This window comes from Sciurus carolinensis, chromosome 14 (assembly GCF_902686445.1).
Source record: "Sciurus carolinensis chromosome 14, mSciCar1.2, whole genome shotgun sequence".
NCBI lineage: Eukaryota > Metazoa > Chordata > Mammalia > Rodentia > Sciuridae > Sciurus > Sciurus carolinensis.
In genome coordinates, this window is record NC_062226.1 from 34,344,497 (window position 1) to 34,358,554 (window position 14,058).

The following is a 14,058-nucleotide window of genomic DNA, read 5'->3' on the forward strand; positions in this document are numbered from 1 at the left end:
TACCAAAAACTAGATGGCTTAACACAACAGAAATGTATTCCGTCACTGTTCAGAAGGCCAGAAATCTAAAATGGGCTCCTTCTGGGAGAATCAGAGAAAGAAGGATCAGTTCTATTCCTCTCTCCTCACTTCCGGTGAGCTGGCAATCCCTGGCTTTCCTGGGATTGTTGCCCCATCACTCCCAGCTCTGATTCCAACTCACGTGGTTTCCTCTGTGTGTGAGTTCACCTTCCTGGGTAGACACCAGTCTACCGGGTCCGGAGAGCAAACAGGTCACAGAGCCGGGATTCGAATCTAGGCAGGAAACCTGATTGTATCTGTGATCCCTGCTCCCTGCTCCCTTCCCAGAATAGCTCACACTTATATAATGCTGACACTGTCCCAAGAACTGTCCTAAGCATTTTACAGGTAACTAATCCCCACAGTCAGTCCACTTTGTAGATGGGGAAACCAAAGTGCAGCTGGGTTAAAATTTATCTGAGATTAGGGTCTGTAACTGGGAGACCTTAGATTTGAACCCATGGAGATGGTCTCCAGAGTTCACGTTCTTGACCACTATGCTCACCTGCCTTCTCCCCAGTGCCCTCTCATGATACTATACCGAGAATAAGTGCTCATGAAACGTTTTTCTCTTCTGAAAGACTGATATCCCAACTTCTATCGGACACGAAGAGACCTCCAGTTCATCTTGTCTCCTTTTTCCCTGAGGCTTCCATGACTCATCTCAGAGCTGATCTGAGTGTCCAAATACAGTTGCTATCTTCAGCCAGTTTGTGGCATAGTTTTCTCTCCTTTTCTCTGGGTTTGGTGTCTTTAACCTTGCTTTTGAATAGACTTCAGGGGACCCTCACACCCACTGAAATGATTCGGTAACTGGTGTGCGTGTGAATAGATTCACTTTTCCTGAGCAAGGGTTCACAGCACTAATTAGATCCTTAAAAGAGTTTCATGATCCTAATCTCCAAGGTTTCTGCCCTTTTAAAATGATCTGTTCTTACCATGTAGATTGCCTGGATAGGTCTATTTTAAGCCGTCTCGGGCCTTTTTGATGGGGTTAGGTGGAACACCATATAAAATCCATACACAGATAGCAACATTACTATCCAGTCCAAATTTTTAGATCTTCCTGAGTTTGCATGGAGGAAGTCTCTTTCTGTCTCCTTCTCCATCACCTTCACACCTACACACTTCTGAGTGGTTTTGCTGTCTCAGGGTGTCAGCTGTCGCACTGGCCAGGTGTTCATCCCGTGCCCTTAGACACCAAACTTGGAAGCAGTGTCCTGGTCAGGAAGAGCCCTTGATTTTGAGTCAGGGCTCAGAGGCATTCATTTGTGGATTTTATAAAAGCCTATCTTCAACTCAACAGGCAGGAGAGCATGTCAATGGCCAGCACTCACCATGACGCTCGACCCGTGATGGCTTGTGGCTCCAGGATCAGCATCACTTAATCATGGTTATTAGAACTTCTTAGGAACGGTGAGGCTTATTATCTAATAAACATATTAGTGCTCATTAGAAACAAGGAGTTCCTTAGAAATTCAGAATCTCAAGCCCCATCTTATACCTATTGAACCAGAACTTGCATTTTTTTTTTTTTTAAAGATCCCAAATAACTGAAAAGCACATTGAAGTTAGGAAGTCCTGACAGAACATGAGGACTCTCATCCCTCAAGCTTCTGGAGCCCTGAAGAGCACTTGAGTTTTCTGGAATATGCTCCCCAGCTGGATGACCTGGAGCAATGCCTCCGGGGTTCACCGTCCAGTGACAGAAAGTGGGTGATTGTACGCGCTGTTTCTCTTTGTGAGTGTCAAAGGAGGTCATGGATCGGCTCACTAGCTATTCACTGTGATGGGTCCAAGAGGGACTGGGGAGTTGGCAGGGAGCAGAACGGGTGACATCTGCCCTCATGCAGCAAGTGGGCTTCTCGAATAGGAAAACTTGCCGCAAAGGCTGGTTGGTGGTGTGTGACTGTCATGGATGACGCAGAGCTTCCGTTTGCTTATTCTTTACTCCTTCGTTCATTCAGTGCTGAATTTTTAAGTCCTAAAGTGCCTGCCCTTCACGTCAAGCTGTGAGCCACACCCCAGGGAAGCAGAAAATAATGAGTCACGAACCCCGTCCTCAGGAGGTTTCAGTCTACCCACAGAAGGAGAGGGCACTGGATGGTCCCACTTAGGACACACTGTGGCTGGGCGGGTGGGGGGGGTGGGAGCACAGAAGTGGCATGGAGGAGCTCTGTTCTGAAGGATGTTGACAAGTACACGGACTGAGAAGAGGGGGAACAGCATTCCAGGCAGAAGGAAGAGCAGAAGCAAGAAGACACAGGAGTCTTGGGCCATGATCAGAAGGCACACAGATTTGGGGGAGGGTCTACCAATGATTTCAGAGAAGTCGCTTGGGACCATGGTAAAGAAACTGGTCTGTAGGAGCAAGAGGGGGCTTCTTGTGAAGATCTGCTCCACAAAGATCTTGTGACAAGAAGATGAGAAAGCCCTCTTCTGGGGTGGTGGAGGTGAGGATAGAAATGGACATGAGGTATTAACAAGGTAGAAGTGATGGGACGGGGTGGCCATATGTGAGGGTGGTGAAGGAAGGGAGGCTTCTGGCTTGGTGGATGGTGTCACTGGCAAACCAAGCCGGGGACACAGGAAGAGGATTGGGGAAGAGCCTGGGTCTGGCCCGCTGGACTGATGTGCCTTTGGGATGTCCTATTGCTTTTGTCCAAGAGGCAGCAGTCACAGATGGCTGTGGCTGAGGAGAGGGGTCCAAGCGGCACAGAACTCGGGATCATAGGGTGGTTGGAGCCATGGGAGTGAATGAGATGGTGCGAGGGTGTGGGTGGGGAAGAGAACAGGGTTATGAGCGGCACCAGCTTTGAAGGGATGGGAGGAAAGGTGAGTCCATAAAGAAGGCTGAGTGAGGCCAAGAGACATTATCTGCTTCCCACTGTTCCTTGGGGCAAAACATCCAGTGGTCATAGTCTACCACCCACCACCCACCACAGGCATCTCCAGGAACAGCCCTGGGGGCAACATCCTACTGGCCTCACAGTGAGGGGTGGCTGGGGCTGGAGGCTCTGGGCAGACCAAATGAGACAGGGTTAGGGTTAGGGTTAGGGTTAGGGTTAGGATTAGGGGTGGAATTTGTCTCCCTCTTCCTCCCTCTTTTGTCCTCAGATCAGGTAATATACAGCTCTTCCACAAAGCTCATTTTGGCAAAAAGACATAAGAGAAGGAGAAATGAAAGCAATGCTTGAGTTTGTTTCGTTTTTCAGACCAGAGAAGGATCCAGCACCTCCTAATACCAAGAAAACCATTCAGACCTTGTCCTAGGTTGACTCCAATGAGCTCACTCTTTCGTTATCATTACGAGTAAAGAGAATCAAATCATGTCCTGTCATGATCAACCAAGAGGATTTTACAACCCAAAAGAAAAGGGAGGAAGTCACCCCAGAATTGTGCTAACTCACACTACTCCATAGAAGCAGGCCTGTGCTTTTAAGCTGATAATGGTTCTTAGCAGCCAAATAATTGATCTATCTGGTGTTCTGGCTTTAAGGGGAAATGAGCAGGCATCTTTAGAAATGTTGGCAGCCTGGCTGGTCCATTAGTAAGACTGCAAAATCAAAACATTGACTGGAAAAGGCCATTATGACTGGGCTCAGTAGGAGTCATTGATAGATGATGTCATTTCAGAAATAAGCAAGCCAAGGTCAGGAGGCCCCTGGGCAGGTCAAACCACGCTTCATGGCCCTTCACCACCCTTCTTGGCAGATACTGAAGTCTGCCAGGGGACACAGGGGCCTCAGTCAGAATCTGCTTTCTTTTAACCTTTTTTGCTCAACCTGGTTCCAGAGGACAGAGGCCACCTGTGGGGTCTGTGACATTCAGCAGGTCATTAGGTTCTCCTGTAATTGCCTGCTCTCTCCTATGTTCTCCTCCATCGCTGAGCACACTCCTCATCCCAGAAGCATCCACCTCCCTTCTGTGCTCTGTCCCTGGCTCCTACCACCTTCCAGCTAAGCTTTCTCTTTTCCTTTCCCCGCCCCCCACATTGGGAATTAACCCAGGGATGCTTAACCATTGAGTCACATCCCTAACCCTTTTTTTATATTTTAATTAGAGACAGGGTCTTGCTGGGTTGCTTAGTGCCTCAATAAGTTGCTGAGGCTGGCTTTGAACTTGCCATCCTCCTGCCTCAGCCCTCTGTGCTGCTGAGATTACAGGCATGTGCCACCACGCCTGGCATCATCGAAGCTTTCAAAAAGAGCTGGAGGTTGTCTCCACTTCAGCTCCTGCCTACCTCTGGCCCTCACTAACAATAATGATACCATCACGAGGTGCTCACTCTGTGCTGAGGGCTTTCCCAGCGTCATCTCAGTCTCCACAGCAACCTGGATGAAAAGGGTAAAGTTTTTATCCCCAATGTAAGGAGCAGGAAACTGAGACTTGGACAAGGGTCACTGGCAGATTGTGTTTTTGAACCCTCTGCCATGCCTTGGTGAAAATCACGCATGCCCTCTGTCAAATCCAATACCCCCTCCCTAGCTCTCACCACCCTCTCTCTCTGCAACAAATGTTATTGCCCGCTTCTCACTTTCTGGCCCCTTCGGAAGCCACTTTCTCCTACTCCTTTACCAACCTCTCCTCACAGTGGAATGCCCCAGATTTCGTGCCTGGCACTTCACGTTCTTCATGCTAGAAAGTCTTCCAAGCAAGACTCTGAGCCCTCTTCATTCCATCCACCAGAGACCATCTTGGCCACCTCCTCATTGCTCAAGGTCACTCTGGGTGGGCAGCAGAGCTGGGGCTGGAGCCAGGGATTCTGACTCCTAGGTCAGCCCACCCTCCCTCCTCACTGACACTACCTACTCCGATTTCTTTTCTTTCTTTTCTTTTCTTTTTTTTTTTTTTTTCTGAGCTGCAGGAAACCACCCTACCCAAGAGTAGGGAGAAGGTGTGAGACCCTGATAAGGCGGGGAGGAGGCTATTTTTAGAGGACTCTGGCTTTCCACTTAGGCAGTTAGGAACCAAGGGCCAATGACTGAGGAAAACGTGGGTTTGTAAGACTAGCTCACCAGAGAGAACACACCAAAGGGGCAGTACTCCTTGTTTTAATTCTGTTTATTGTGTGGCTTGAATTGATGAGAACCTTACTATATGGCTCTATTTTCTTTTAATTATTTTACCTCGGGCTTTGAGATGGCTCTAGAGAAAACATCATAGAGGCATTAAAAACGAAAATGAGCCTTTTAGAGTGAGGGCGCTATTGCTCGAGCAAAGGAAAATCCCGTTCAACTGCAGATCACAAAAGAGGGGCATTGAGGGGGTGCTCAGAGGGCCCCAAGACCTGCTTGCACAGCGGGAAAGACAGGCGGAGACCGCAGACCTGCTGTCCAGCAGCGTGACCTTGAGCAGAGGGGCTCTGGGGCCCCTCGGGGACAAGATGGCGGTCACCTGGGGAGAAAGATGGAGCCCTCGGGGTGCTCTGAGGTCGGGGCACCTGGGTTCAGGGGCTGGCTCTGTGATGCGGACACCGAATAACTTAGGTAATGGGTCTCCAAGAGTCTGAGCGGGCGAAGATGAGTACTTCACAGAGGGTCGATAGGGCAGTGGTGGGTGGGGTGGAGGAGGGAGCGGCGCGGCTTGGAACGTACGTCATAGGTGTCCTACAGACGGGGAAACCGAGACCAGAGAGCGCTGGACTGGAACCCTTGGCCCTGCCCAATTCATTGGGTCTAAAACAGTATGGTCCCTTGCTGTTTTGCAAAGCGACGCTGGTCACCCAGCGGAGAGATGCCTGTAAGCACCTCTGGCGTACCCTTCCTGGGAGCTTATGATACAGGCTATTCGAGGGCTCTAGTTGGTTCCCGAATACAATCCAGTTCGGGAGCCACCAAAGTCTCTGACTTCTGCAACCCCTCCGGATGGGGGCGGCTGTGCCCAGCGCGTCCCAGGCCTGGAACTGGTGAACAGGTGGCGGGAGCGCTGGCGGTCAAGAGCGCGCCCCGCGGCTCTCACCGCCCGCGCCCTTAGCTCCAGTGCAGGCACCCAACCTCTGCAAACCGGGAAAGCGAGGTCCAGAGAAGGGCAGGACCTTGCCATGGCCCTTCCACGAGCTGACCGTAGCGAGGGGGCTCCTGCCCCCAGGCTCTTCCCTGCTCCACCCAGCTGCGAAATGCGCGTGTGATGGTGCTTTAAACCTTGTCATCTCCCGCAGTTTAGGAAACTTTTCCTGTCGCAGGCCCACGCGGCGCGACCCCAGGTTCCGCGTCCCTGGAGCACCCGCCCCCAGACTCTCTGCGGGAGAGGGTCGCGGGCCCGGCTCCGGCGGCACCTGCACCCAGCAGAGCGCCCCGCGGGCGCCCAGGCCGGCCACACCGGAGACCAGCGGCGGCGGGGAAGCCCGCTCCGCCAGGACCCTGCCCCAGCGCTGCTCCGCCAGAGCCCCAGGCTCTTGCTGGCGTTTACAGAGGCGGCGCGGAGGGAGGGCGCCCTGACCAGGGCCATGCGCGCCCGGTGGCGGGGAGCGGAGCGCCGGGGAGCGCAGCGCGGGGGACACCCGGGCTCCCCAGTCCCGAAGGCAACCCGAGGCGGCAGCTATTTATAGAGGGAGCCACGCTCAGTCCCTCTTGGCGGCGGCGGCGACAGCTGAATATTTTGCCCAGATATGGCTGGGGCCCCGGCGCGGGGGCAGGGAGCCCCGCGAGTACGAGGGAGACCCCAGGCGGGTAGGGGGCTTACCGGGACGCGGGGCGGCGAGGACGGCGCGGGCGCGGGCGGCGGCGGGCGAGCGCGGGCGGCGGGCGGGCGAGCGGAGCGCGGGGCTGGACGAGCTCCCGGGCGGGCGGGCGCTGAGGGCTCCAGGGGGTGGGAGCCAGGGGCGGGCCTGGCTCCGCGCTGTCACCGCGCCCCGCCCCGCCCGCCGCCCTCCCCACCCCCAACTCGGGGTCGCCCGGGATCAGCGCACGGTCCCCGGCCGCCGAGCGACACCCGCTGGGTGGGAGCCCTGGACAGGGCTTGGAAGCCAGCCCCGCGGCCGAGTGAGCGTCCGTCTCCCCTTCTCTGGGTCTCGGTTTCCCCACTTACCCTAGGAAATTTAAGCGAAGTAGAGTTATTTGGAAAAAGGTGGGCAGATTTTTAATTCCCTCGGGGTCTAGAATTTTTAAGAAGTCCTCGACAGTGACGGAGCAAGGCCAGCCCGTCCGCTGCTGCACCTTCTCCTCCTTCGATTGAGGTAGCGATCCATCCCGTCTGGTCAGCAGCTCAGCTAGGTCTGGCAGGATCCCACGCTTTAATAACTGTCATTTGGTGAACGCATCATTCCAACAGAGAATCGAATGCATTCTCTCTACACGCTACTGAGAGAGAATGAAGTGTCCAAAATAACGTCTTAAAATAACCACAACAGAAAGTCCCATTTTCTCAAAAGACTGTTTTCCAGAACAAACCACCTAAACCCAAACAGAAATTTAAAGTATTATAATAAACAAAACAAATGACTCTTTCAAAGGAGTTTGTAGGGACATAGGGAAACATCTCCGTTTGGATTATTATGGAAAAGTTTTTGATGGAGGAGACCCTAATAAAATAAATTTGATCCTGGTATATAGATTACTAATGAAAGAAACACTTTTAAAAAAGTATTTTCACAAAGATACGTTTCTATATTATAAAACTCTCACAGGTACAAGAGGAGACTCTTTTCAAGGGGTATGTGCCATGTATTTTAAAATAAAGCAGTGATTTAATATTTAAGATTAAACATTTTTGTTGTGGTCTCAAAACATGTAAGAACACACAACATAAATGTGCTTCCTGATCCTTCTTTTGTATTCTCTCCTCTTTCTTTCTTAATACTGGGGCCTGAACTCAGAGATGCTCTACCACTGAGTTACATCCCTATACCCCTTTTTATTTTTTGAGACAGGGTAAAAATTGCTGAGGCTGGCCTTGAACTTTTGATCCTCCTGCCTCAGCCTCCTGAGTTGCTGGGATTACAGGTGTTCCCCACTGTGCTGGCTATATCCTGATTTTTTTAAGGCACAGAGCATTTGTGAAAACTAACCCTTAGTCAGGAAATGCCAGAAGCCCAGAAAACAGCCTGTCCCTTCTTGGTCGTAACTCCCTCCCAGAGATACTCAACTTTTTGACCTTTAAGGTAATCTGTCCTGATTTCCTGCATCTCTACAATTTATTTTCATTTGGCTCAACTCTGTGAGATTAATCCATGATATTTCATGCACCTGTAGTTTGTTCTTTGTCATTGCTGTAGAGTTTTCCATCATATGAATATACCATTATTTTTTAAAGAATCCATTTTACTATTAACGGACATGGAGTTATTTCACTACTGTGAACAGTGTTGCTGTTCACATTCTTTGCCAGTATCTTCTGCACCACTGCACACACTGCTGTTGGAAGTGCAGAGTATGCCCAACCTTAACTTTAGAAGAGAGAAGCCTGAACTATTCCAAAGGCCTTTACTGTCTTACACAGCCATTTATCTTCAGTACCACTTAGGATTAACAAAAACTGAAACCATCATTCTGGTACGAGTGATGGTATCTCTCGAGGTTATAGCTTGCCTTTCCCTGTGTTCTAGTGAGCTGACCCCTATTTATGTTGGCCTTTTTATATGGCCAGTTGGATTTCCTCCTTTGTGAAGTGCTTGTTCAAATGTATTGCCCATTTTTCTTCTGAATCATCTTATTGAACATTCAATATACATCTCAGTGATATTCCTCAACTCTGCTGTGATCTCACCTTCCTAACAATGTCTTTTCATGTTTTAATATGGTGTATCAATCTTTTTTCCTTGATAGTACTTTGTGTGTCCTGTTTAAGAATTCTTTCCTAGTCCTGAATTATGAAGGTATTTTCCTCTGTTGTTTTTCTATCTTAGCTTTCACTATTTAGGTTTTCGGTCCACCCAGAATTGACTTTAGAATATGGTATGAGGTACAGACCAAGTAATTTGTTTGTCAAACTGTCCTAGCACCAGATTAATTTTACAGTTATATCAACAACTAATTGATTTAAAAAAAAGAAACGTTTTCTAAAGTCAGTGAAGTAGAAACTACCCCTTCCCTACTTGTAGACACTGAAAATTTTTGCCTTTTTTTGGGGCGGTGGGGGAATAGGAAAAGAGACCATTGCCAAAAACATTCACACTATTTTATTTCATTTAAACATCAGAATTTTTAAATTTCATCATAAATGTTTTAATCACTGGCATAGGTACTCTTGAATTTTGAACCACTTTGTGAATATTAAGTGTTTTTAAAAGCTAGAGATAATTTCTACTTGTTCAAAATGAAAAAAAAATCTTGTCTCTACTTTTCCATTTTTTTCCCCCTAGACTTTCTCAAGTAAAAAAGCAATGACTTTAAGAATCTCCAGCCTGGTCTTCTCTATTGAAGCCCACTCTATATTTCTAATAGTTCGTGTCTCTTCACACGGAAGTCTATGGGCTCAAATTCAGTATGTGCAAAACCAAAAATTTAATCTTCTATTCAAATTGGGTAAGGGTCATCACCCTAGCCCTTAAGACTTGACTTTACTTTTTCTTGTCTTTTTATCTGTGCTAACTAAATTAAATCTCAGTATTTTTTCTTCATCCCCATCACTATTTTTCTCCTTTTTTCCTTCCAGCGCTGGGTGTTGAACCCCAGGGCTTTGTGCAAGCCAGGCAAGTGCTCTACCGCTGAGCTACATCTGCAGTCCCCACTGCTCAGGGCCTCTCCACTCCATCTTTACATCATGGCTAAAGCCTACAACTTTGCCACCTGCCCATCCACCTTCTCATCAGTTAGCAGGCATATAACAAGTGCCGGCCTATGCAATATGTCATTCTGCCCACTGTCAGTGACAGTGTGCTGCAGTCCATCATCTAGGGTCATAAGAGCCATGTAGGTATGTCCCTTCCTAACTCCATATTCAGTGATGTCACATTATTAGGCAGAAAGCCACCATGGTGGGCATGTGGACAACAAGCAAACTCCCTGACAATATAAATCAACACTCATCTTCTCACCGGCCAGAACCAGCTGTCAAACTTTTACAGCGTACTGCTGGATAAAGAGATGACTAAGCCTTGTCCCTCCCCCCTGGGGTGGTGGGTACAGATAACGAGCTGTGCACTCCAAAATGCACTGAGATAGGGGCACCAGGAGAGTAATATGGAGTAGAAAGGGGCACCAGGGAGGCTTTGTGGTCAGCCTGTGGGGGTCAGGCAGGAAAAGCAGTAGAGGGAGAATGAGCTGCAGTCTGGAGGTGGGTGAGTCTTGCTGAAGGTCAGCATGAAAATGCGTGGGGTTCAGGGAACAGATAGAGGTTCAGTGTGGCTGGAGCAGGGCGTGTGGACAAGTCTGGGCAGGGGCTGTGGAAGGCCTGGGTCTTGGTCAGACTTGTGGACAATGAGAAGTCACTGAAGGTTTGGAGTCGAGGGTGAGCTGGTTTGCCTGGGCTGCTCCTGTGGCAGCTGATAGGCTGCTGGCTCGGGACAAATCTTCCCATGCTCTGGAACACACCTACACCAGGGTAGAGTTAAGTCACAAAATTCTGTTTAACTGGAGAGGACCAGCATTGCAAGAAGACATGAAGAGAAAAGGGAACTTTCACGTTAAGAAAATAAAGCCTAGAAATTACAAGGTAGTCAGTTTTTATATTGATAAACATTTTTATTCTAATATTATAGTAATAATTCAAGTGCAATTTTCTTTGAAAAGTCAACTCTGTTAAAACAAAACTTGTTAAATATCTTTCATCAAACATAAGCATATTCTTTTCAATCCCCCACAACAGTCAGAGCCATGTAGCAGAAATAAGAGGTTTTTAAAGCCTACTACATTTTGTTATTGCTAAAAAAATCTGAATTAGTCGTCAAGGTCTCAAAAGCAGTGATTAATTAACTTTTGAAAGCTCTACCAGATACTGTGACATAAAATCATGAATCCAGGTATCAGTGTCTGGCAGCGATGTGTCCACTAGATAGACCACTACTTTCCGGTCCCAGGGGTTAGCATGTTCAATAACCGTCTGCACCAGTGCCACCAGAGGTTTCTTCTCCACATGATTTCGAAACACCATTGAAGCCTCCTCAGACCACTGGCTGCACTTCACTCCTAGGGAACAGACAGGGAGCAGGGTAGCAGTGAGGTGTCAAATAGGCCTTTCTTTGATCCGTTCTACTAGAAAAACATTCAGTCAATTCCACAGTAGATTGAGCATCCCAGGTTAGACTTGTCTGTGCCAGAGATAGCTGCTGAACAATTGTAAACCCGTCCAGCTTCTAGTTCTACTTGAGTGAAGCTGCCTTTACCTACACACACAAGTTTACTTTGAGATTTGATGTTGCATTATCAAATGAGGTGGTGCATGCCTGTAATCCCAGCAATCAGGAGGCTGAGACAGGAGGATAGTAAGTTCAAGGCCTCAGCAACTTGGTGAGGCTCTAAGCAACTTAGTGAGACCCTGTCTCAAAGTAAAAAATAAAAAGGGCTAAGAATGTGGCTCAGTGGTTAAGCACCTATGGGTTCAATCCCCAGTCCCTCCCTGCAAAAAAAGACTACACACATTTCCCACATGTAAAGTCTATGTAAATTTAAATGAATAATTGAGATGTCTAGGGGGAATAAATATCAATATTAATGATTTTAGTGGGATTTCTCTAAGTTTTTTTTTTTTCCCTTGATGTACCAAATATAGTTTAAAATAGAAAAGATTGAGGACTGGGGTGGTGGCTCAGTGGTAAAGTGCTTGCCTAGCATGCATGAGGCCCTGGGTTCAATCCTCAGCACCACATAAAAATAAAATAAAGGTACTGTGTCCACCTACAACTAAAAACAAAATATTTGGGGCTGGGGTTGTAGCTCAGTGGTAGAGCACTTGCCTAGCATGTGTGAGGCACTGGGTTCTATTCTCAGCACCACATATAAATAAATGAATAAAATAAAGGTGTATCAACATCCAAAAAAATTGAAAAGATTGCTGTCTGATTTATTTACAGTACAGTTTTTAAAAATTGTATAAAGCACCATGGAAAAGACCATGCATTCAAAGTCAGGGACTCATTACTATCCCCAGCTCTTCCTCTATCAAGTGGTGTGATCCTAAACAAATCAGCTCCTCTCTCAGCCCTCAGTTTACCTATCAACAAAAGAAACTGGCAAAAAAAAGAGAAAGAAACTGGCTGGCCAGATGAATTTTAAGCCCTGTGCATCCCTAAATCTCTATGACTTTCGAACTTGAGATCAAGTGAGAGAATTCTAAAATATGAAAATGAAATTGAGATAAAAATATTTTTGAAGAAACACTATTAATACAAATTAAGTCCATGTATACTAGACTAGACAGAAAATGAATTATGCCCGAAGGAATGAAAGTCGGGTTTTAGATATGATTCTAGAAGACTTGTTATCACATAGCAGGAGGGCTAAAGTCTTGGGTATCAGGAATCTCCCACGAGGAAAGCTCAGAAGTCTCATCGTAGCTCCAGCAGCCTTGACAATTTCTGAGAGCCAAGTTATTTAATAAGGAAACGGTAACCCTTCTAGAGCCTGACCAGCAAGGTAAGGAGCGATCCCACAGTGTGGTTCCTTTCTTATATGATTCAGAAAACCAAACGCTCAGCCAGGCTGTACAGCTACAAAGGATGTCGTGTCCTCCGTGATGCTGGAGTGAGGCAACGAATCACTGGAATCCTGGGACGGCAAGCACCTAAGGGCGCCTACTGTGAGTGGGCAAGGGGTTTGTCCCAAGGATCCTAGAGAACCTTCAAATGGTCTCATTTATACACTCAGAACACCCTGTAGATTCCACTTTGGATATAGGGGTATTCCCAAATTTCATAGGGCTTGGGTGGATGTGAAGTAACGGTGTCAGTGGCCATGTCCCAACGGGTGATTCCCATGAAACTCTCCATCACATACACTAGCTGTTCTCCTTCCTTCTGATGCCCAGAGTTAAGAGCAAGTCTGTAGGAAGAAAGGCTTGGCAGAGGTGAGCCTAGAAGAAGAACTGAGCTTGGAGAAGGGACCCAACGGAGGCACTGAGTGTGTGTCACGTGTAAGAGAAACACATGAGTCTGTGCTGTTTCAGTCTACAAGGGGATTCCTCTGACTCCTGCCTGATCCCATGTTCAGAGACATAAGCAGGAAGGGATGGACTGTTAATGGGACAGGCTGAGAAGTTCAGGGACCTGAATCCAGGTCTACTACACCTTTCACTCCCAGGAGGACACACAGTGAAAAAAGGCGAGCACTGGAGAGGCGGACTGCTGGCTTCAGGTGTGGGGCCCTGGAGACGCTTCTGTCAGCTGCGTAATAGTGACAGTAATGGTGCGCAAGCCTCCCGACAGGGAGAAGGCCACGCAACGAAGGGGCTGGCAGAGTTCCGGGTTCTGGCTGGGCATGGAAGGAATTCAGAAGCTCCTTCCATCCCAACAGTAAGTAAGAAGTTGAAAACACTGCAAAGTGGGGTCACAGGGTAGTCTTCTGCCCCTAAATTGCAGAGACAGGCAGATACAGTGAGCCACAACTTGCTGGAGCACAAACCCAATGACCAAGAGATTGACAAATGGCCGGAGGCCTGTGTGGACAAGTCTGAGAGTTAAGTCTTCCCTCCAATAATACCACCTCCTCCCTCTTGGTCCTCACAGAGAACAACAGAAAAATCCCCTTGGGCTTCCAGCAGGGGGTGGCAGGGGAGGGACATTTTGAACTGCACCAGAGCTCTCTATTCCTAGTAAGCCCTGTCCTCAGCACCTGACCTGCCGGGGTTTCACCAGAGCCTGACCACCTGGAGGAAGAGAACTGTCCAGCTCCTCTGCTCCACCTAAGTGGAAACCCTGAGACGCTCTGGTGAAGTTCGCAGTGCGGCTGGAGGCTCACCAGACTCAGCCCTAACAACATACGGGACTGCAGACTGCACCCACCTCCCCGACACACACACCTTGCCATGGCATTACCACAGGCCTGTTTACCAGAGTTCCTTTCCCCAGGACACTGTGTCCACCTTTCACAAGTCATACCAAAGGCAGAAAGCACGATTTGAAGA

At 48.3% G+C, this 14,058-nt stretch overlaps 2 protein-coding genes across 3 annotated transcripts in view; both read right to left on the reverse strand.

Annotated features, from left to right (window-relative positions):
- The window catches only part of Tmod1 (tropomodulin 1), a 78,847-nt gene extending 72,001 nt beyond the window's left edge, over positions 1-6,846 (reverse strand). The window contains exon 1 of one of the 2 annotated variants that reach the window (XM_047524349.1): positions 6,745-6,846. The gene's annotated coding sequence lies outside the window, so the exon portion shown is untranslated. The remainder of the gene's footprint in view (positions 1-6,744) is intronic. The other variant, XM_047524351.1, reaches the window with a different exon arrangement.
- A 3,825-nt stretch (positions 6,847-10,671) lies between these two features.
- Tdrd7 (tudor domain containing 7) overlaps positions 10,672-14,058 on the reverse strand; it is a 64,464-nt gene continuing 61,077 nt past the window's right edge. The window contains exon 17 of the mRNA XM_047524129.1: positions 10,672-11,126. Coding sequence (XP_047380085.1) covers positions 10,906-11,126 — 221 coding nt within the window. The 3' untranslated portion in view covers positions 10,672-10,905. The remainder of the gene's footprint in view (positions 11,127-14,058) is intronic.